The sequence below is a fragment of the Leopardus geoffroyi genome, chromosome A3, assembly GCF_018350155.1.
Source record: "Leopardus geoffroyi isolate Oge1 chromosome A3, O.geoffroyi_Oge1_pat1.0, whole genome shotgun sequence".
Lineage (NCBI taxonomy): Eukaryota > Metazoa > Chordata > Mammalia > Carnivora > Felidae > Leopardus > Leopardus geoffroyi.
The window spans coordinates 669,584-691,647 of NC_059336.1; the positions used below are offsets into that span (position 1 = coordinate 669,584).

The 22,064-nt window shown below is 60.8% G+C and overlaps 2 protein-coding genes across 3 annotated transcripts; one reads left to right on the forward strand and one right to left on the reverse strand.

The window, feature by feature from the left end:
• Nucleotides 1–1,188: 1,188 nt before the first annotated feature.
• Nucleotides 1,189–8,445, forward strand: PTK6 (protein tyrosine kinase 6). Its single transcript, XM_045443949.1, is given in 9 exon segments — nt 1,189–1,418; nt 2,857–2,860; nt 2,862–2,979; nt 3,293–3,453; nt 3,900–4,053; nt 5,112–5,273; nt 6,404–6,585; nt 7,832–7,985; nt 8,220–8,445. Coding segments are annotated over 9 exon segments (1,353 nt in total). The 3' UTR covers nt 8,408–8,445.
• Nucleotides 8,446–10,081: 1,636 nt separating this feature from the next.
• Nucleotides 10,082–11,658, reverse strand: PPDPF (pancreatic progenitor cell differentiation and proliferation factor). Of its 2 annotated transcripts, XM_045443950.1 has the most exons (5): nt 11,508–11,656; nt 11,008–11,089; nt 10,762–10,839; nt 10,567–10,663; nt 10,082–10,489 (listed from the first exon to the last, which is right to left on the reverse strand). In XM_045443950.1, exons 2-5 carry the CDS (start codon nt 11,060–11,062, stop codon nt 10,375–10,377), a joined length of 345 nt encoding a protein of 114 aa, XP_045299906.1. In that variant the 5' UTR covers nt 11,063–11,089; nt 11,508–11,656; the 3' UTR covers nt 10,082–10,374. The 2 variants fall into 2 exon arrangements, with proteins under 2 accessions (XP_045299906.1, XP_045299907.1); XM_045443951.1 differs by lacking the exon at nt 10,762–10,839 and having other exon boundaries at nt 11,508–11,658.
• Between the last annotated feature and the right edge of the window lie 10,406 nt (nt 11,659–22,064).

A 22,064-nucleotide genomic window follows, 5' to 3' on the forward strand; every position in this document is an offset into this window, starting at 1 on the left:
AGCTGGGCTTGGACCAGACGCAGGTGTGCGTGGGGGTCACCGGTGTGTGCCTGGCGTGTGTCATCAGCCACAAGCTGGACGGGTTTGGTGCTCAGGGGCTTCCAGGCGTGGCCCAGGCAGAACCGGGACGTCCGTGCCCAGGAGCCGACTGGAGCAATGGCCCCACAATGAGGGAGGCCTCGTGGCTGGTGGGCGGGGCCTGCCTTGGAGCCCTGGGCGCGGGAGATGCCTCGCAGGCCCCGCCCAGCCGGGCCCCCTCCCCACCCTGCTCTGCCAGTAGGACTGTGGCCTTACTGAGTGACCACACTGCTGTTCTTGACCCTTCCCGTTCCAAAAGAGGGAAGTGCCAAGAAATCAAGCTTAGTGTCTGGTTTTCCCTGGTCGTTGTCCTCCCGGACCTCCCGTCAAGGGGGCAGGCTGGGGCAGGCCGACCACGGATGGACAGCGCGCCTGGAGCCCTCCCTGCGCCCTGGCTGCCGGCTCCCCTTGGGGGCTGGGCCCCGCCTGCCCCCACCCCGAGGCCTCGGTGCCGCTCCCTCTTTCCGGCGCCTGCCCACCCTGTCCTGTGTCTTGGAGGCCAGCGCAGCTCCCCTGGGTGGTCGGACGTCTGGGGAAGGGAGTGTGTGGTGGGCCCCCAGGGGTCAGCCTTCAGGGAGGGGATGGGAGGCCACACCCACCGGGGCTCCAGGGGTGACTCTGGAGAGCTCAGCCCCAGCGGCCCCGGGGGTCGGGCAGCGCTGATGTGCCCACTGGTCTCCAACCCCCCTCCCGCTCACTCCCACCTAGGGCCCACTCACGCCGGAGCCCCGGTTGCTAAACTGGACTCCAGGGAGGCCCTGTCTGACCCGCTACTCGTCCCCCCCCCAGAAGGGTGGTGGCTCAGGTCCAGCCACGCGACCATATGGTGGGCACGCTTTCCAGGGCAGGTGGGCGGGAGCAGTACCCAGACTGACTTGGCCTCAGTGGGCAGGAGGACAGGTGGAGCCCAGGGCAGAGGCCCATCCGGGCTGCGGGTGCCGCCGGCCTGGCTTAGCCGCCTCGGCGCCAGGAAGTGGGCTGGCTTCTTGGCCGGGTGGAGGTGGCCTGTCAGGGCGGGCCCCACCCGCCGTTCCTAGCCACAGGTGGTGCCGCCACCAGCCCGGTGACAGGTGTTGAGGCCAGGAAGCCAGTCCTACCGCTGCACCCGCCATGGTGTCCCGGGACCAGCCTCACCCGGGCCCCCGGTACGTGGGCCTGTGGGACTTCGAGGCCCGGACGGACAAAGAGCTGAGCTTCCGGGCCGGGGACCTGCTCCACGTGGCCAGGAAGGGGGAGGAGTGGTGCTGGGCTGTGCGGCTGGACGAGGCCGGCAGGGCCCTGGCCGAGGGCTACGTGCCCCACAGCTACCTGGCCGAGAAGGAGACGGTGGAGTCTGAACCGTGAGTGTCCCCATGGCCCTCGTGGGTCACCCCAAGGCCCCCCCCACTCTGGGCCCTGTGGCCCCTCGGGAGCTCAGGGTAGGGCAGCCCTCAGGACAGAGCTCTGCACTGCTGCGGCTGGGCTCTGGGGAGGCCGGTGAGGATAGGGGACATGGGACTCCATTTCCCTATGGTCCCTAGTCGGGGCCAGACCCCACCACGCTGGTCCCGGGAGAGCTGACGAGTCTTTCTCTGTGCGACATCTGGGGATACAGAGCCACAGAGGCAGGCGGCCCCTTCCCTGGGCTCCCCCACGGTCACTTGGAGGTGCCAGGACCCAAACAGGACAGAAGGGTCCACGGTGGGCTTCCGGGCCAGCCGACAGGGATGTGGTCTGCGTAGGCGTCCGAGGCAGGGACTGAGCCTTTTGGGGAGCAAAGCTTCGCTCACCTTCCAAACAACCCAAACCAGATGCATGACCTAGTTAGAGGGAGCAGGAAGGTAATTGCGACATGCCGGGTCTGGGCGTGGGCCGCGGGCTTTCCCATCACCGGCAGGGAGGCTCCTGGAGGTGGTGGTTGGTCCCAAGGGGCTGCCCAGGAAACTTGGGCCACAAGGGCAGCCTGGAGTGGGCGTCCGCACAGCCCCCTGAGCTCTGGGCCAGGATGGTCCAGCGTGAGAGGCCCCAGGAGCTGCTGCGAGCCGGTGCTGTCGCACGGTGAACGGGCGTGGGGGTTTCCTCCTGCTGAAGAGGGACGAGCAACAGGGTCGTAAACCGCACAGCTTCAGAAGGCAGGGTCCGGCCGCGGGGATCGTGCAGAGGTGGGCGTGATTGGTGCTAAGGCCCCGAGGTCCTGAGAACCTAGTGCATTTGTAAAGCAGGAAGGAAGCAGGGTGGTTGCAGGGGTGAGCCAACGAGAGAGACTCCAGAGGTGCTCCCTCGGCCAGGCTCAGGGTGGGGCGTGGCCCTCACGAGGCTCCCCGTGGGGGCTTCCTGTTCCAGGGACCCCTGCAGGAAAAGGGGGAGCTGAGGGCCGAGCAGCTGGCAGCAGAAGTCACCTAGGTAATTCTGCAGACCCCACCCTGCAGCCCAGAGTCCGGGGCTCGCCCGTGCCTGGGCACCGGTGTGTATGAGCAGGCGTGAGTGTGGGTACGCGTGTGTGAGGGCACACGTGCAGAGCCTTGCCGCTCAGACGTCGACCCCAGGCCCCACAGTCCTACAGCAGAGCGTCTGTGGCCAGGGTCACGGAACAACGTGGTCCCTCTCACGGGACAGGATGGCACGTCTCTGGGACAGGAGTGGCTCTGAGCCCACAGACAGGGGACCCCCCGGGCAGGCCTTTCCTTGGTGTCCGGACGGGCCATTTGGGGGCTGGGATTCAGCGTGGGCAGAGAGGGCAGGGGACGAAGGTCAGTGTGGGCTCAGGACTGCCCCCACCCCCTGCAACCTGCCCTGCAGGTGGTTTTTTTGGCCGCATCTCCCGCTCCGAAGCGCTGCACAGGCTGCAGGCAGAGGGCAACACGGCCGGGGCCTTCCTGGTCAGGGTCAGCGAAAAGCCGGGCGCCGACTATGTTCTCTCAGGTACAGCCTCCCTGGCCCTTCTCCCCCCTCCGTGTCCCCCGTGCAGTTGACCCTGGGGCTGCTTGCCCCCAAACCCAGCCCCACTGGCCTATGCCTCCCTGTCTGCCACAGCCAGGACCTCCCTCCGGCGGGCGGACACTCGGCCGTCCAGGGCGGCTTGTCCCATTGGTCTGGGTCTGGGTTTTCTCCCGTCGCTGCTGGGCGTGCCGGGGGCGGGACGCGGGGCCCGCGAGCGCTTCTCGAGAGGGCACCGTGATGGTGGGCGCGTGTCAACGCGCGTCCCTGCCTCAGCCCCCCCCTCCCCGCACCCCAGTGCGTGACGGCCAGGTCGTGCGACACTACAGGATCTGGAGGCGTGCTGGCCGGCTGCACCTCAGCGAGGCCGTGTCCTTCCCCAGCCTGTCCGAGCTCGTGGACCACCACAAAGCCCAGAGCCTGTCCCACGGCCTGCGGCTCACTGTGCCCTGCTGGAAGGTAGGGTCGCCCGCCTCCCTCTCTCCTGACGTGGGTGGAGGGGGCACGGGGACACCTGGCCCCAGGGACTCTGGCCGTCTCCAGCCATGTTCCCACAGAGCGGGGCGTGGGGGCAGGGCCGTGCCTTCCTTTGCTGGGTCACCCTTGCCCCTGGGCCAGGGAGAGGCCTGTGCGCCTGCCAGTCCCGAGTCTCTCTGGGGCAGTGGGAGTCTGGGGACAAGAGCTCTGTGGGACTGGCACTCAGGTGGATGTCACGGGCCTAGAGTGGGCAGGTGAGGGTGTCTGCAGCACGTGGCTGGGGTCACCAGGGCAGTTCCTGGGAAAGCCTGGCTGTGTGCTGGGCCCCGGGGCGTTGCCCTGAATCCGAGGATAGATCAGGGGCTCCCATCCTGGGGTCAGAGTGGGCGGGCTGGGTGATGGGCACGGCACCCTGCCTGTCCCTCCAGCATGAGCCCAAGCCCCTGCCCCACTGCGACGACTGGGAGATGCCACGGGAGGAGTTCACGCTCTGCAGGAAGCTGGGGTCCGGCTGCTTCGGGGAGGTCTTTGAAGGGCTCTGGAAAGACCAGGTCCGAGTGGCTATTAAGGTGATTGCTCGAGGTGAGTGGGCCCCAGGCCAGGCGCCCCAGCAGGGACTTCGGGCCTTGCTCCCTGGGGACGGGCGGGGTGGCCAAGCGTCCCCGGCATCCCCCGCGCCACCTGCGGCTGTATGCGCATCGCAGGCGTCGTCCCCAACAGTGTCCACGTGGCGTCTTCCTTTGAATGTGCATGTTTTTACCGAAAATGCGTTTATTTTATGAAAAAAAAAGTTTTATGTATATTAATTTTTGAGAGAGAGAGCGAGAGCGTGCATGAGCAGGGAGGGGCAGAGAGAGAGAGACACAGAATCGGAAGCAGGCTCCAGGCTCCGAGCTGTCCGCACAGAGCCCGACGTGGGGCTCGAACTCGTGAACTGGGAGATCCTGACCTGAGCCGAAGTCAGTCGCTTAACCGACGGAGCCACCCAGGCATCCTTAAAGGCATTTGCTTTAAAAGGGAATTTTAAATTCTTCTCTTTTTAAGTTTAGTTTTATTTATTTTGATAGAGATATAGACAGCAAGCACGAGTGGGGAGGGGCAGAGAGAGAGAGAGAGAGAGAGAGAGAGAGAATCCCAAGCAGGCTCCATGCTGTCGGCACTGAGCCCGATGCGGGGCTCGAACTCATGAGCCCTAAGATCATGCATGGCCTGAGCCAAAATCAAGAGTTGGACACTTAACCGACTGAGCCCCCCGGGCACCCAGGCAATTTTAAATTCATAACGTACATGGAAAGCTATTAAAATAAACAGATCTCTAGACATCTGAAAGGATTCGTCCAAAGTCTCCTGTGAACCCACTAGAGGTTTGGACCCCCCGCTTCAGGAATTGGGGCAGGGGCACGTGGGGACACACCCGGGGGGTGAGCCACTCCACATCAGGCTGGGGACAGGGCATCAATGCGGAGCCCGGTGTGTGGCCAGCAGGTGGTGGGTTCGGCACAGCCTTCACGTGGACGCTGTGGGGCGCTGCTGGGGCGCCCCGGGGAGGGCGCCCACGTGTCCCGAGCCGCTGCCGCGAGCAGGCGGGCGGGAGGAGGCGGGGACTGGGCCGCACCCACAGAGGCCGCCTGCCCCCGCAGATGACCTCCCGCACCAGCACACCTTCCAGGCGGAGATTCAGGCCATGAAGAAGCTTCGGCACAAACACATTCTGCCGCTGTATGCCGTGGTGTCCGTGGGGGACCCCGTGTACATCATCACAGAGCTCATGCCGAGGGGAGCCCTGCTGGAGCTGCTGCGGGGTGAGCTGGCCGCGGGGCCGCACTCGGGGCTCCTTTCCTGGGGATAAAAGTGACATGTGCTTGAGGGCATGGGAAACGTGCACAAAGAAAGAGGAAATCCACATGGGCTCAGTCGGTTGAGCGGCCGACTTCGGCTCCGGTCATGATCTCGCGGTTCGTGGGTTCGAGCCCCGCGTCGGGCTTTGTGCGGACAGCTCGGAGCCTGGAGCCTGCTTCGGATTCTGCGTCTCCCTCTCTCTCTCTGCCCCTGCCCTGCTCAACTCTCTGTCTCTCTCAGGAATAAACATTCAAAATTTTTTAATAAAAAAAGAAAGAGAAAACCCAAATTGCGCCCGTACCAGGGACAGGACAGCCCAGGGGCTCCTTGACAGCCTTACCTGCTTAAGAAATGATTTAAAATATCCTGTGGTAAATGCACCATCCGTTTATCTATTCACCGGAGGTCAAGTGAGATAAGACTAGACAGGCCAGCCCTCCATTCACCATTAACTGAGACCATTGTGTTCAAATGACAGGCGTGGCCGGCCCACCTTTCAGCCTGGGGGACACACCGGCCTGGTTCTTATGGCTTTTCTTTCTAGAAGGTGCTGACCTTCTTCTGGTGTCCGAATGTGCACGTACAGTTGCACACGCATGTGCACAGACACCCTCATGTGCTACACACACACACACAGACACGCACACACTTCAACATGCGCGGACTCACAGACCTCGTCATCTGTACCTCATCGAACACCCAAAGCGAACGCGGCCACTGCCTATCAGCTGGGGCGCCTTTGCTAAGAGCCCTTCTCCAGAAGGCGGCCCCACCGACAGCACGCTACCGCACCCACGAGCTGTGCCTGTTTGGCGAGTCCCCTCTCGTTGAAGCTTTCTGAGGTTTTTAGTCGTGTGAATAACGTTGTGATGAGCTTCTCTGCACTGACACTTCCGTGTGGATTCCCAGGAAGGGAACTGGGGAGTGGGGCAAAGGGCACACGCGTGGACCGCATCTGGCCTTCCAGAAGGGCCATGACAGGTGCACTGTTCAAGTCAGGCAGCCACCCTCTGTCCCAGCGGCACACAGGGCCGGTGGAGGGGAGGACGTGGCCCCCTGCCCCTCTGACCGTGGCCTCCCCTGGCCTCTGCAGGCTCTGACGAGAAAACCCTGCCCGTCTCGGAGCTGGTGGACCTCGCATCACAGGTGGCCGAGGGCATGTGCTACCTGGAATCGCAGAATTACATCCACCGGGACCTGGCGGCCAGGAACATCCTTGTGGGGGAAAACAACATCTGCAAAGTCGGGGACTTTGGGCTAGCCAGGCTCATCAAGGTAGGGCCCGGGAGCACGCAGGACTCCCTCTGCGCATGGAGCTGGGGTTCAAGGGAGGCCGGCTGAGCAGCCACAGGGCGGGACGCCGGAGTAGCGGCAGCTCCCAGGTGAGGCCCAGGGCGCAGCCTTCATGGGGTGGGCAGGTCTCTCCGGGGACTGGGAGCTGGAGGGGCAGGGGGACCCCCGGAGGAGAGAGAAGCCACACGGGGGCCAGTGGGGCGCTCCTGGGTGGGTGGGGCACCTGCTCACTCTTTCATGGTGTCTTGCGTTCAGCGCTCGGCGAGGGGAGAGGGTGGGAGTGGCTTGTGAGCTTAGGGCAAACGTCCCCCCCACAGAAGACACTTTTATCGTGGAGGGTTCTGAAGACAAACGTGGACAAAACGGTGTAACGAGCCCCCTCCCCAGCCCCATCCGGTGTCCCCCTCCTTCCGCGGTTAGACCCAGGTCGACACGTGCACACTGAAACTCCAGACAGAAACAGACACAGACACATTTCTGACAATTAATGGGACTCCTTAAGGTCATCACATGCCCCCTCGGAGCTAAGTTTCCAAATTCCTGAGAGCCAAGAATTCATTTGTTTGCTCCCACTGCCTGACCCCTTCAGTCTGTGCTCCCCTGCGGCTCCTTCGGTGCTGGGCCTGGCTCTCTGGCTCCCTCCTCCCAGAAACCCCCCTTGTGGCAGGGCCTTCCACTCAGGGCGGGGTCTGTCAGTGGGCGAGTGGGTTCTGCCTCAGTTCCCCCGGCATGGTGGGGCTCTGATGGCCAGAGTCCAGGGCCCTCCACTCAGGGGCTGATATCCTGATGCTGTAGTCCTTGACCGTAGGCTGGGTACTTCTAGAAAGGCATTTCCCTCATTCACTTGGTGGCCAGCCCATCCGGGCTGTCTCTATGAGCCCATGGTTTGAACACACCGGCAGGCTCCAGCGTGGCAGGCACTGTCCCTGCTCGTGCTCACGCTGGCCGACCTCTGGGACACGGATACCACCTGGGAGGGCCACGTGTATCGCAGTGCTTCCTGCGCACCCCCCGCCCCCCCAGCCCCTGAATCTGGTGGCCCAGGGCCTGCCTGTCTCCCAGTGCCAGCACCACCTCCCTCTAGTGGCAACGGTCCATCATCCGTGCCCAGTCTGCTCTGGCCCACCGTGAACCCAGCTCCCCACGTGCGTCCCCACGTGCGTCCGTGCTGCGGGGCCAGAGCCTGCAGGCTGCCCCGTGGCCTGCCCCAGCACGTCTCCGCTCGCAGGAGGACATCTACCTTTCCCACGGCCGCAACATCCCCTACAAGTGGACCGCCCCGGAGGCCCTGTCAAGAGGGCTTTACTCCATCAAGTCGGACGTCTGGTCCTTCGGGATTCTCCTCCACGAGATTTTCAGCAGGGGTCAGATGCCCTATGCAGGTACTGGCCCCCAACAACGTCCCCAGCTGTGGGCAGGGTGGGAGGGTGCCGCCACCTGGACTCGGGGCGTGCACGACACAGAGCGCCAGGCTGCCTCCCTGGGGCGGCCTCCAGACGGCGTCAGGAGGGTGCAGGGGATGCAGAGGGCAGGAGAGCGGCCCAGGGTCCCCCGGGAGGGTGGAAGACGGTGGTGAGGGGACAGCCCCTGCAGCCCCTGCTACCGGCCCGCCACAGGCATGTCCAACCACGAGGCCTTCCTGAGGGTGGACTCGGGCTACCGAATGCCCTGTCCCCCGGAGAGCCCACCCGCTGCGTACAAGCTGATGCTGTCGTGCTGGAACAGGGACCCGGAGCAGAGACCCTGCTTCAAAGCCCTGCGGGAGAAGCTCTCCAGTGTCAGCAGGTACGAGAACCCGCTCTGAAAGGGACACCCCTCTGGTGCTGCCTCTGAGGCCACGAGGCCCTGTGAAGGGGGGCCCAGGTGCCGCCCTGGACCTCAGATCAAGGGTACGGGCAGACGAAGGTGTGGACAAGTTCGCAGGACCGGGCTGAACGCTTGGGGGACGGAGATCCTCCAGCCAGGGGCCCACCCTGCCCCGGGGCTGGGGGAAGCAGTCCCCTTGAAGTCGGGGGGGCTGAGGCTGCCCATTCCTCCTGTCTGCTCCTTCAAAGACACCAGCTCCTGGAAAGTGCCGGGACTCTCCACAGCCAGCTCTAACCCTCCAGGAGCCTGGCCACTGTTCTTTCCAAAGGGAGTGGACCTGTCCCTGGTCCTGACTCAAAGCCCATCAGCTGTCAGGACCAGGGCGCAGCTCCCCCAGGTGGGGCATGAGGAGGGGCCTGGATTTTGGGCGGGCTCACCCTGGGTCACCTGGCCTGTGTGCAGCTCCTGATATGGGGTGACATGGCCTTCTCAGTACTCTGTGAAAACGGGCTATTTGCTGGTGGGGCACTGCGGTCTGCTACCCAGGGCCGTGGCCATCAGCAGCCGCCACCGGGAGTCCTGAGGGCCTCATCTGGACGCTGTAGCCAGGAGACTGGGCACCTGCCCCCACCCTGGGTCCGTGTGAGGTGGGAATGAAGGCCTCCCCTACAGGCCTCAGCATGGACTACTGGCTTTGGGAGCACAGGGGGCCTGGGTAGGACTGCACCAACCCTGCAGCCTGCCTTGACACGACGAGGGCAGACAGGACAGAGACCCTTGAGGGCCATCAGCTACACGGGATGCCCTGGATTGGACTGAACCGTTTCTAGCACAGAGTGGGGGCAGAGTGGCCAAAGAGGAGGCTGGGCTCCCTCAGTGGCCCGTGGGGCCCCTCACTTCATACCAAGCCCCCATCCACGCCCTCCCTAAGCTGCCCCCTCCTGCCCAACAGACCCGGGCCAATCTCTGCTGGCCACTGAAGGTGTGTGGACACACAGTCCACCAATCACGCCCGCCCATGGAGGCTGGCGGAGGATGACACAGCCACACCCTCCCAAGGCTGGAGTTCGTCCAGAGCCGGGTCACCAGTGGTGGGAAGGTCCCTTGGGAACGCCCCCATACCACTTACGACTCAGTCTTAATTTTGGGTCCCCGCCCCCAGAGTTGGGGGACCCTACCCAGAGTGCATCCTGCAACAGGCTAGAAGAGACGACACCCTCACAGGAAGGCTCCGGGAGATAGTCCGGCCCCGTGAGCTGCACACCAGTTGGGACAGCTCTGGTACCGGCCCCTCACTGCCCTCCAGGGTGTCAAGGGCAGGGGCCCTTGCCAAGGTCCTTCCAGGGGCACCAGGTCCCTCCAGCTGACGGCCCCTAAACCCACAAGCAGAGGCCCAGGACTCCAGTGGCTGCCCTGGAGCTTCTTGTCCAACCTCTGAACGGCCTGCTCTTCCAGGCCCCCCACCCCTTCTCAGGTGCCAAGGCTCCACACTCTCTGTGGTGGCTTGCCGCTGTGAACCTGGGCCAGACCCAAGAGGTGGCTCCCCAGTGAGGGAACCCAGGAAGGCCCAGGGAACAGGGCCAACTCTCCACCTCTGCCAGGAAGTGAGGTTGAGAAACATCAGCTTCTCCCACGGGGCCCGGGGGCACATGGTCACACACACCATCAGGGCTACTGGCTGCTCGGTTTATTTTCCACTTGGTGCAAGGCACACGGTTACAGGGTGTCGGGAAGGCTTGCGTGTGGCTTGGATAGTAAAGAGTGGGGTTCTCTCGACTTCCTTTTTGGTGTTTTGTTATTTTGATATAAAAGAACCCAAGTGCTTCTGCCGCAGCCCGCCTAGTCTATGGGGGGGGGGAGGGGAGGAGGGAGGGGAAGAGGGGAGGGGAGGAGAGAGGGGAAGGGGGGAGGGCAGGGGACGGGCTCTGATGAGCCTAGCGCCTCCTGCAGCCTGGCACGGGCCGCTCAGGACTGGGGCCTGGTGTTGGCTTTGCCAGGCTGGCCACCAGGCTGCTTCCTCATGGCTTCCAGAGCCAGGTCGCAGGCGATGGAGCCGCTGGACGCCTGGGGAGATTCCGAGCTGGGGGAGAGCTTGGGGTCAGGGGGGGTTCCACCTGCCCCCACCTCCCATGCTGGCCCCCAGGAATGTGGACTCACCGCTCTGGGGACTCCAACACTGTAGCCATGAACGGGAGAGTGGACTTCCCGAAAAAGAAGCTTGCCCACCAGTGACCTGGGTCAGCCTTGGGGAGACCTGAGACAGGCAAAGTAGGGTGGTGGTGCCCCTGCCTACTCCTGGTGGGATCCCTCCACATAGTGCCGCCCACCGAAGGGGAGTGGCCCTGCGCTCACCGGGGTGGTGAGGGATGGCTTCCCCAGGATACTCCGCACTTCCGCAGGAGCTGTTACTGGAAGTGGAACCCAGGCGGCCTGGAGAAGAGAGGCCTGGTCAGCTCTGCAGGGCACCGAGTCCCCTGCCCTGTCCACCAGGCCAAGCGCTGGCTTTGCTGGCAGCACAGCGGCAGAGCCAGCGCTTCTAGCGGCCCACCCCCCGCCCCGACGGGACCTGTAGGGCAGAGGACGAGGGGGCTGACTTACGCCGGTAATAGTCGTGGGTGGCCACGAGCGAGCCGCTGGAGGGGATGGCTGCCATGCTGTCGCTTCTATGGCCGGTGGAAGCCTGCGCACACAGGGGTCGGGGAGCCCCCCTGGTCACCCGCCGGCCCTCGGGAGGGGCGTTCCCCACTCGGGTACCCGCCCCCACCCAGACTCCGGAGTCCGCCACGCTGAGTTTATTTCCCGAGCGGAGGCGGAGCCCGAGCCCGGAACTCCCGGCCGCCTTCATCGCGCAGGGCGCGGGCGGCTCCAACCGGCCCGAACCGGCCGCGCGGGAGCAACAAAGGCGCTTTGTGCGCGGGGCCGCGGGCCCGGGGCTCCGGGCACCTGCCCAGCCCGCCCGGCCCGTCCGGCCCTAGCCCAGCCCGCGCCCCCGGCCGTCCGGCCTTCCGTCCGCCAGTCTGTCTGTCCCGCCAGCCGTGGCGCACGGGGGCGCCCCTTCGGATCGCTCGACCCCACTCACGCGCCGCCCGGGTCCTCACCTAGGCGGCGACCCCTCGCGGGCCTCGGCGCGCGATCACGGGTGGCGGGGACGGGGACGGGGACGCTAGGCCACGGAGCCCATTTGCAGACGAGACCGCCTAAGGCCGCTCCACGACCGAAGCGCGCGCGGAGTGCGCACGCGCGGCCGCGCCCGCTTATATAGCGGCTCCGCGCTCGCGTCACGGGGGCGAGGCCAGGCGAGGCCCCGCCCCGAGCCCCGCCCGACTCGTCCAAGACACACCCCCACTCCCAACCCCCGCCTCTGCGAGGTCCCGCCCCGAGCTCGGCCCCGGGCCGCTCCAGTCCCATTGGGCCCCGCCCCTGGGTCCGTCCGAGCCCCGCCCTTAGTGGCCTGGCTCCCGCAGGCTGGCCAGGGTGCGAGTGCCGACCTGCGGCATCGGTCCGGTCTGGGGCCACCTGGGAAGCCCGTCTCGGCCTGGACGGGGATTGGGATGGTTAAATGACCTCCCTACCCCGTCCCGGAGCAGTGCCTGTCCGGCCACCTCCCCTGTCCTAAAGAGACCCTCTCTCCTGTCCCAGAGCAAGGCTTGTCCACCCTTCCTGAAACCCCGGGACCCCAGGTGGTCCAACCTGTCTCGACCTCTCCAGCCCTTCAGAGGCGGTGGGGGCGCTGGACGTGGCCACGCAGGCCCAGCCCCTGCGGTGCCTTTCTCCTTCAGCCTTCTCCACTGGGGACAGAGCCAGTCCCACTGTCACCCAGGACAGACTGGGGCCTCTGCTCTGCGTGCCCAGCCCTCCAGCCAGATGTGGGTCCCCAGCAGCTCCCTTCTCTGCCTCCGTGGGCTCGGGGTGGTGCCTGGAGCCCTCCAGCTGGGCTGTGGCAGACGAGGCCCTTCCGGGGTGTCCCTCTCCCAGTTCTGGTGGCTCTGGGACCCACACCCCAGGCCTCCAGCTTCAGCCAGCATCCCCCTGCTTGTGAGCACAGCTTGCAGGGGAGGGTGGGGGGTGGGAGGGCAGCGGGCCAGGGAGGGGGCCTCATTTGAATGAGTGGAGGTAAAGAACTGCCATCTGGGGATGTCTCCCCCAGCGGGAAACAGAGGCCCCCTGTTTGGGGCAACCACAGAATGTTCCCTGAAGTGTCTGGGGCCTTGCCACACCCCGGTTGGTCAACCAGGACGACAACTTCCTTTTCTGTTGTGGAAATCAGCCCTCCCCCCAGCCCCTCAGCTCCTTGTCAAAGGCCCCGAGCCCCAACCTCCCTCTGCAGGGAGAGGCAAACTTGGCTTTTTGCATTCTAGGCCCTGGCTGGGTGTCTCTTCCCTGTTGGTTGGGAGGGTCTTGAGAAGTCCCTGCGGGCAGCAGGGAGAAGCCAGGGAGATCTCATAATGCCTTCTGCCAGGCCCTCCCCATCTTCAGACCCCGGCAAGGACCCCTCCAGGATTCCTGGACCTCAGTCCAACTTCTCACCCAGCAGACAGGAAGTCAAGGCCTCAGGAGGGGAGGGACCTGGCAGCCCCTGGATGTGACCCTTTATCTGGCTGGGGTGGGGGTCGAGGCTTCGGACATTCTGACCAGGACCTGGCTTGGGCAGCGGTGTGGCCCAGGGCGCTGTAAGAGGAGCTCAGTCTGGGTAATGCCCACTCCTTCTCCACCTTCGCCCTCTCTTCCCCGTGGGCGAGTTCCCTGCTGGCAGTTCCGGGGGGGCTCTCCCGCAGGGGGTCAACCAGGTCACACGCATGGAGGAGACAGCCTGGCCCCCGCCAGCTTGCTGTCATTTCACCACAACCCCAAGCCGCCTTCACAGCCGACGACCTTCCCCCCCCGTCGACTCCCACTGTCTCCAGTTTCCTGTCCCTGCGTCAGGCTGATTCTGGATCATAAACTAGGTGTGACTTGGTGCGAATCACATTTAATTGTTAAAGGACATTTGTCATCCTCTACCTCACCCTCCACTCACCACACCTCGAGCCCCTCCGTCAGGTTAGTGGGTCAGTGGCCGTCTGGGGTCCGTGCTGGGGTGCCGCCATGGGCTTCAGTGCCAGCCCCTGATGCTGGCCTGGAATGGGCCAGGCCCATGTGCACCCCCCAACTCACGGGGTGCCTGTGCCTTTGCCTGACCCTTCCTCCCCTGAGAAGCACCGGACCCGCCTCCCAAGCTAGGGGCAGCTCCTAGGAGGCTTGAAGCATGACTGGATTTGGTGTTTTGTGGTCCACAAAGGTGGCTGGGGTGGCTGGGTGCCAGCTCTGTGCTGGGTGCTGTGGGGGAAACCGAGGCCAATAGCACCTGCACTCACTGCACAGTAAAGACACAGAGAGCGAGGCAGGCAGGGATGCTGGGGAGGGGTTTCTCATGCCCCCAAGAACACAGAGATGGGCCTGACTCAGACCTGGCACCGTTCTGGTACTCAGTACGTGGGTTTGTTGAATATCTACTATGAGCAAATGGCTGAGACGGACAGGAGTGGAAAGGCCAGTCCAGAGTGCAGGGGAACCCAATGCGGTGAGGCAAGACAGCAGAGGGGGTGTCAGGTTTAAGCTGAGATCTGAGGAAGGTGGAGATGGGGGGAGGGACCGGCAGGGACACCCTGAGACCCAGCTTTCAGTGCTGCCGGGCAAGAGCAGGGAGGCTGGTAGACCCTGGGATGGGGAGGGGCCAGGCCGGCCCACTGGGGCCACCGAGGGTCACTCGTAAGGCAGATTGGTCAGTGTACTGACCAGGAGGGAGCAACGTTCTAGTAAGACCCACAGACCTGTGGTCTGTGGCTGAGCGTGTGACTGTCTTGTGGTATGTCTCACACACGCCTCCAACAGGACTGTGGTTTCAGGGCTTGAGGACCTTGGACAGCGCTTATGGCCAGAAAATGGGGTCGGGGCTTGGAGGTCAGGCCACAGTCTCTGAAGCAGTGGGGTGTCTGCTCTGAATCCTGGGCATGGTGGTCACTCAAAAGGGGCGCAGCTGGGGTTGGGGGGGGTGGCAAAGGCTGATGCTACTCTGGGGGGCCTGGGTGGGTCAAAGAGAGTGTCCTGGGGGTGGGGAGACACCAGTGTGAGCAGGAGGAGGACAGGCTGGGATCCCTGGGGCAGACCCATCCTGTGGGGGGGGGGGGGGTCTGAGCGGAGACAGCTGGGATTGGGGGCCGCCTGGAAGGATGGGGCCAGCTTGGGGCTCCCAGGGGCAGAAGGGCTGCCCAGCCTCTGCTGGGAGGGGCTTGGTGCTGGAGGCCGGTGTTGACGTTGCTTTCCCGGCTGAGGCTCGTCTGTCTGTTCTTCCGGAGAGTACTGGGAGCCTACTGTATGCCTGGCAGTGCAAGGCCTGTGTGTGCAGAGCTGGATGAGTGGGGGCCCCTGCTCTCCCAGGGCTCAGCCCCAGGCTCAGTCCCCAGAGCTTGAGAACGTGCTGTCACAGCCCCAGGGCAGGGAGGTACACAGGCCCTGGACCCAGAACCCCTCGCACACTAGGCTCAAGGTGCGTGGAGGTTGAAGCTATGTCCTGCCTCCTGGTGGGGAGCAGTGGGCGAGGCGTCCTTCTGCCTCCCCCCGAGTGGGCACACCAGGCACGGCCCTGCAGGCTGGGCAGTCCTTTCCTGAGGCCTCAAAGCTCCTCCTTCAGCTGTGCTCACAACAGTGAGGGCCCTGACGCAGCTGCTCCCCAGGGACCCAGGCCTGTGCCTCTTAGGGGCTTCTCGGGTCTTCTTAGGCCCGGGTATCTGGGGCAGAGGGTTCTGGGAGAAGTGTAGAGGGGCCAGGCAGTTGCGGTCCTGAACCCCTCCTGCAGAACCTCCAACCCCAGGCACGGCTGCCTCCATTGCATGGACAGAAGCTTCAGACTCTCACGGGAGAGACCCCGAGTGGTCAGGCCGGCCTCTGTGGCTTGGAGCTGTGACTTCTTGACATTTTGTCCCTCTTTCACATGTGGGCACCGGTTCTATGACTTTTCTATGACTTGGTGCTTTTCACTTCAATTTGACTAGATTTGCTTCCGTTCACACTGACCCTCTAGCTCCAACCAGCCAGGCCCTTCCTCAGGCCACATGATGCCCCACCCTGGCTGGGTGTGGACATGTGCTGCGTGTGGATGCCAGGCAGAGCCTGTGAGCCCCCCTCCAGGGCTGAGGGCAAAGCCAGCCATGCCCAAGAGTCACTTACCTCAGGGTCGGGGACCCTGTCTGGGGGCCCGGGCAGGCGGGGCACTTGGCCGCCACCTGGCTGTGGTCACCTCCCCTCTGGGGGCCCCCCTTGTAGAAGTGTCATAGGCGAGGCTCTCGGGAACAGAAGCGAGATGGAGACTGAGAGGCAGGGCGCATGTTGGGTGGGGGGCCGCGGGGCCAGTGGGGGTCCTTGGCGTGAGAAGGGACAGTCAGGGGTAACCTGCATTGGCCCCCACCCCACTCAGACCAGCCTGGGGAGGAGTCCTGAGGCGAGGCGGCTCTGTGGCCTGTGACCGAGGCCAGCCCTGCGGGAGCTGTCAGCAGAGACTGTGTGCTGACCACCCCAGCCGCGCAGCGAGGCCTTCCCTGGAGGCGTGCGCCTCCTGTCTCCCCAGGCCACCCTCCAGCTGTCCGCTGGGCCAGCTGACACATCCCCAGCCTCACCGGCATCTTCAAGAACAGAAAATCTGAAAGGAGGCGGTTTTTTTTTTTTCTTTAAAGTGTAAACAGAAAAGCTACATTTACTGAGCCAGGAGGGTGGAGGCTCTGCCAGTCCCCCCACTTACTAAGTGTCAGGGACCCAGAAGGGGGCTTGTGGGCCAACCTGGTTACAGTGGGGACCCATCGCCACTGGTGCCTCCCCAGCCCGTGTGCGGACTGCGTGGCATGGCCTGAGGTGGGCGATGCTCCTGTCTGGTGTCCACCGAGGCACCGAGAGGAGGAGTCAGGGCTGCTGTCCTGCCGGCCGGCCCCCAGGTGTGGCTCCAACATGGGGGGGGCGTCCCCAGCTCTGGCGCCATGAGGCCTGGGGTAGAATCTGCCTCCACCTGCTGCTGGCAGCAGGACCCCCACCCAGCCAGCCGCTCAGTATCTGGGCCGGGCGGCCGGAGCTTGGACAGGTCAGCCCTTCCCTTCCGCTGGCTCTGCGGGGAGTGTGGCCATGTGCCTGGAGGGTGATCGCGTGCTCAGGGTACACAGGGCTGGGTTCTGTGTCGCGAAACACCCGAGCCTCCAGCCACTGGGGAAACGGTGACAGAATAATCACTCAGTGGGGCAGAGACGTGCGTGCCGCCTCGGGCTGGTCACACGAGGTGGGCGGACATCTCTGCTGAACACCAAGTGGCCGTCCCTCTCGCGGCCACAGGCTCCCGCAGGGTGGCAGGGAAAGGCTCAGGCCCTGGGGGTTGCTGGGACGGGGGCTCGAGTCCCAACTGTGTCACAGCCGTGTGACATCCGGAGCCTCCACTCCCTTCTGGGGAGATGAGAGGTCAGGGTAACGACCGTGCGGTCCTAACAGGTGTTCCGTGGAGACGGGCTGGGAGAGGCAAGGCTCACAGCAGCCCCTCGTAGCCGGGCACTGTGGCTGTGCGAGCGTGTGGATTGTCACCCTGGCCGCAGGTGTTTGCCCTGAGGTACGACCTGTGCCGAAGCCAGAGGCCAGGGCCGGGGCCCTCAGGGCTCAGCCTACTCCTGGGGAATGAGGGTCCCCCCGGGAGCACAGCAGCCCAGCCCCAGCCCCTGGTGCCCCAGGCAGCGGCTTCCGCAGGCTTCTCCAGCACACGCACTGGCACCTCTGTAGGTCGAGTCACCGTTTGCAGAAGAAAATAAAACAGCCGACTGATATTTGGTGAACGATGTGGGGGCACTTTGTGTGGCCGGACGATGTCCTCGGGGGCCGCAAGCCCCACCGCTGTTCCCGTTTTCCTACCTGCAAGATGTAAACGCTTAGACCAGCGCTGTGCACGTAGTGGTGAAAGTTAGACATGATCTTTATTAACAGCGCTTTTCACTGCTGGGAATAGCCTGATTCGTTTACTTGTCGGTTAAACAAAATCTACAGGAAGAGAGTTTGTGTCCATTGTGCGCCCAATGGCTAAGAAAGAATCGGCCATGTAGTAGACATTCAATAAATACAGTTGATGAGAGGGTGAATTGAGTAATGAAAGATATTACAGATTTCGGGCGTGAAGCGGTGAGGAGGTCAACAGATGTTCTCCCCAGAATGCGACTCTACACCTGGAAAAAACTGTCAGAAACAACCGTTTTAGTGCTCAAGGCACACAACAAACTGAAAAGAGTTCATTCATCAAGAATTCTGAGTTTCAGGACAAAACCCAAAATTACTTGGCATAAAAGCCCCAGGAAAATCTCAACTGATGTGGAAAACAATAAACAGGCCTGGGAGGCCCAGATGCTGGATGATCGGACTCAGGCTCGAAAGCACCTGTTACCAGCAACTGGGAGCATTCATACCGTGTGCTGGGGACCCAGCATCCGTCCATGACGACAGCTCGGAAACGAGGATCAGAAAGGTTTTCAATCTAATACAGAGCACTGGTGAAGAACTCATGCCAACTACGTTCAGCATTGTGCACGTTGGAGAAGGTCTGCACGCCCCGTCCAGGACTGGGATGAGGCAAGGACGTCCACTCTCGCCACAACTCCTCCACACCTCCTGGGAGTCTTGGTCGGTACGATAAGGCGAGGAAAAGAAACACAAAGCCTATGGGTTGAGACTGAGAAATACAACTATCCCTGCTCACCGACAACATGATGCTCTGTGGTCGCGGAAAATACGCCAAGCGGATAGAGCAAACGTGACCGGCACGAGGCGGGGTCAGCCATATTGTGACACGCTAGCAATTTACAACTGGAAGCAGACATTTTTTTATTTTTATTTTTTTAAAGTTTATTAACCCATTTTGAGAGAGAGAGAGAGAGAGAGAGAGAGAGCGCGTGTGTGTGAGTGGCGGAGGGGCAGAGAGAGGGAGAGAGAATCCCAAGCAGGCTCCACGCTCTCAGGGCAGAGCCTGATGCGGGGCTCAATCCCATGACCCTAGGATCATGACCTGGGCCAAAATCAGGAGCCTGACACTCAAACGACTGAGCCATCCAGGCGCCCCTAAAACATACCATTTTTAATAGTTACCCTCTGTCCGTGAAGCACTTAAGTATAAACCTAGCAAGACGTGTGTGCCCAAAGCGAAATGCCAGAGGAAGATGTCAAGCCAGACCTGAGTAAACGGAGACTCAACACAGCGAAGACCAGCTTCCTCCAAACTGATACACAGACCTAGGGCAATGCAAGTTAAGTCCCTGCGAGATCAGTGAAAACAGACAAGCAGGTCCTAGAATTGGTGTGAAAAGACAAATAAGCTACACTAACCGAAACATGTTTGAAGCATAAGAACAAGGAACGATCGCGGTACCCAGATCCTTTCATGGAGGGTAAGTTCTAAGTTCCCAGAACATGGACGTCACCGTTTCAGAGCGCGCATTTTCGCACATTCGCAATGTTGTGCAGCCATCACCTCTGTCTAGTTCCAAAGCATTTTCATCTCCCCAAAAGGAAACCTTGTGCCCACCAAGCAGTCCCTCCCCCAGCCCCGGGAACCACCAATCTGTGTCTGTCTCCGTGGAATCGGGGTCTGGCTTCTTTCCGTCAGCCTAGTGCTGTCCAGGTTCATCCACACTGCGGCACGGATCAGTACTTTCTTTTTCTCAAAACAATGTCTATTGTGGTAAAATACCGTAACAAGATTTACCACCTCAGCCGTTTTCAGTGTGCGGTTCAGTGGCGTTAAATGTACTCCCAATGTTGTGCGGCCTCAGAGCCACCTGCATCCACGGTGGATTCATCCGCTGAAGCTGCGACTCTGTCCCCACTGACCCCCGTCCCGTGTCCTGTCTCCCGGCGGCCACCTCTCGATCCTTTGTCCCCGGGACTTTGGTGTCAGCGTCTCCTGTCTGGCTGTGACGGGGGCTCCCTCCCGTCTTTATTTCCTCTGGTTTAACTTGTTCTCCTCCTCCTAGTTCCCTAAGTCTGAACGTTACATTGTTGACACGAGACCTTTCTTGTGTTTTCACGTGTGTTTATCGCCATAAATGTCCTCCTTCCGGTATTTTAGCCGAGTCTCTTATGTTCTGATACCTTATGTTTTCCTTTTCTCTCCTCTCCGAGTATCTTCGGAGTTTCCTAGTGGTTTCTTCTTCCAGAGTGTGTTGTTTAGTTTCTACAAACCTGTAGATTTTCTACTTCATCCTATTGTGGTTCAAGGAGCTATTTTGTGGATCTGTCTTTTAAAATCCAGCAAGATGCAGCCTGGGGCCTGTCGTCGGCTCTCTGCTGGAGACCGCCCCGTGTCCTGCTGATGCGTGCTCTGTGTGTGTGTCTTAGACCTGCTTGGTTCATCATGTTAAGTCCTGTTTCCTTACCTTCCATCTGATTGTTTGCTCGTTATGGACAGTGGGGTACCGATGTCTCCAACAATTGTTGTAGGAATGAATGCCTGTTTCTCCCTTCAGTGACGTCAGTTTGGGTTCATGTATTTTGATGATCTGTTATATAGGCTCACAGTGCCTAATAATGTTCAGTATCGTTTCGTGTGCCCATCGACCATCTGCAGATCTCCTTTGGATAAATGTATATTCATATACCTTGCCCATTTTTTTAAAGTTTATTTATTTATTTTTGAGAGAGAGGGAGAGAGAGAGAGAGAGACAGAATGTGAGCAGGGGAGGGGCCGAGAGAGAGGGAGACACAGAATCCGAAGCAGTCTCCAGGCTCTGAGCTGTCAGCACGGAGCCCGACGCGGGGCTCGGACTCAACAACCATGAGATCGTGACCTGAGCTGAGGAGGGACGCTTGACCGACTGAGCCACCCAGGTGCCCCTCCCCCTGCCACCCATTTTTAAATTGAGTTGTAAGAGTTCCGTATATATTCCGGACCCTGGACCCTTATCCAACATGATCTGTAAATATTTTCTCCCATTCTGTAGGTTGCATTTTCACCGTCTTCATAGTGCCCTTTTTTGCACAGAAGCTAAACATTTTCAAGTCCGGTTTACTTATTGTTTCTTTTGTTGCCCACGTATTTGGTGCCACATCTTAGAAACCACTGCCAAATCCAAGGTCATGAAGATTTACACCTGTGTTTTCTTCTAACAGTTTTATAGTTTTATCGGGCTTTTGATCCATTTTGAATTAATTTTTGTATATGGCACGAGGTAGGGGTCCAAATTCATTCTTTCGTGTGTGTTTATCCAGTTATCACAGCCCTACTTGCTGAAGAGACCATGCTTTCCACACGCTGCCTGAAGTCTGGCAGTTGCTATAAGACTATAGTAATCAGGTCAGCATGGCCTTGGCAAAGAGACGGACATAAATCACTGTGACAGAAGAGCGTCCGGAAACAGCCCTCCCACACACATGCCCAACGGTGTTTTGAGAAGATGTGAAAGCAATTCGACAGAGAAAGTATAATTTTTTCAATAGGCGGTACTGGGAGAACGGTACATCCTTATGCAAGAAAAGTAACACTTGACCTAAATCCCACACCTTCTATAAAAATTAACTCAAAAATGGGTAATGTCTCCAGGTGGGGCACATAGAACTTCACAGCTTTGGAGGAAAGGATGGGAGACAAGCTTTGGGATCTGGGGTTAGCCAATGTCAAAAGCATGAAAAGCATGATCCGTGTAAGAAAAATATCGATGGACTGGACTTTATCAAAATGGAAAATTTTGTGCTGTGGATACAGGTACAAAAAGAGAAGCCACCGGTGGGGAGGAAATATTTGCAAATCAAATATCTAACAAAGATTTAAAAACATTGTTTTAACATTTATTTATTGCTGAGCGACAGAGCACGAGCTCTGGGGAGGGGCAGAGAGAGGGAGACACTGAATCCGAAGCAGACTCTGGGCTCTGGGCTGACAGCTCAGATCCTGTAACGGGGCTCGAGCCCACACACGGTGAGATCACGACCTGAGCCGAAGTCGGACACTTAACCGACTGAGCCACCCAGGCGCCCCTAGTTTGGCAGTTTCTTAACAGGTTAAACATGCACCTGTCACACGACCCAGCAGCCCCTACTCCTGGCATTTGCCCGAGAGAAACCCAGATGTGTTCACACAAAAACTTGCGTGCAAATGTTGACGGCAGCTTTATTCATGGCTGCCCAAACTGGAGACAACTCAAATGTGATTCAGGGGAGAAGCGGGTAGATAACCTGTGTTCTCGCTGTATATGGAATTTTATCCATCGGTAAAAAGGAACAAAGGGTTGCGACACAGCGACCTGGATGAATCTCCAAGGTGTTATGCTGAGGGAAAGAAACCCGCCCCAAAAGGGACATGGTGTAAGCTTCCGTTCACATGACGCTCCCAAGACGCCGCCACAGTAATGGAGAACAGCTCAGCGGCCGCCGGGGCAAGAGGACCATCTAAGCATAGAGCGAGAGCGTGGAGGAGAGTTTTGGGGATGGGACAGTCTGTGTCCTGATCAACGTGGCTACAGTCATCTGTGTGTGTGCTAACATTCATCCAACTGTGTATTCCCCCGAGCGTCCCTTTTCTGTGTGACAACTGAAAAAGATAAAAACAAAAAATAATTCAAAAAGCACAGCCACCATAGTAAAAATGGATTCAGGTAAGAATCATCAATGAG

Bases quoted from the DNA above. Each gene is read 5' to 3' on its own strand.
- PPDPF (XM_045443950.1), bottom strand. From the start codon at position 11,062: ATGGCAGCCATCCCCTCCAGCGGCTCGCTCGTGGCCACCCACGACTAT. The intron at 10,664-10,761 runs GTGAGCGCAGGG...TGCCTGTCTCAG, and splicing joins AGCCATCCCTCACCACCCCG to GTCTCCCCAAGGCTGACCCA. The intron at 10,490-10,566 runs GTGAGTCCACAT...GCTCTCCCCCAG, and splicing joins GTGTTGGAGTCCCCAGAGCG to CTCGGAATCTCCCCAGGCGT.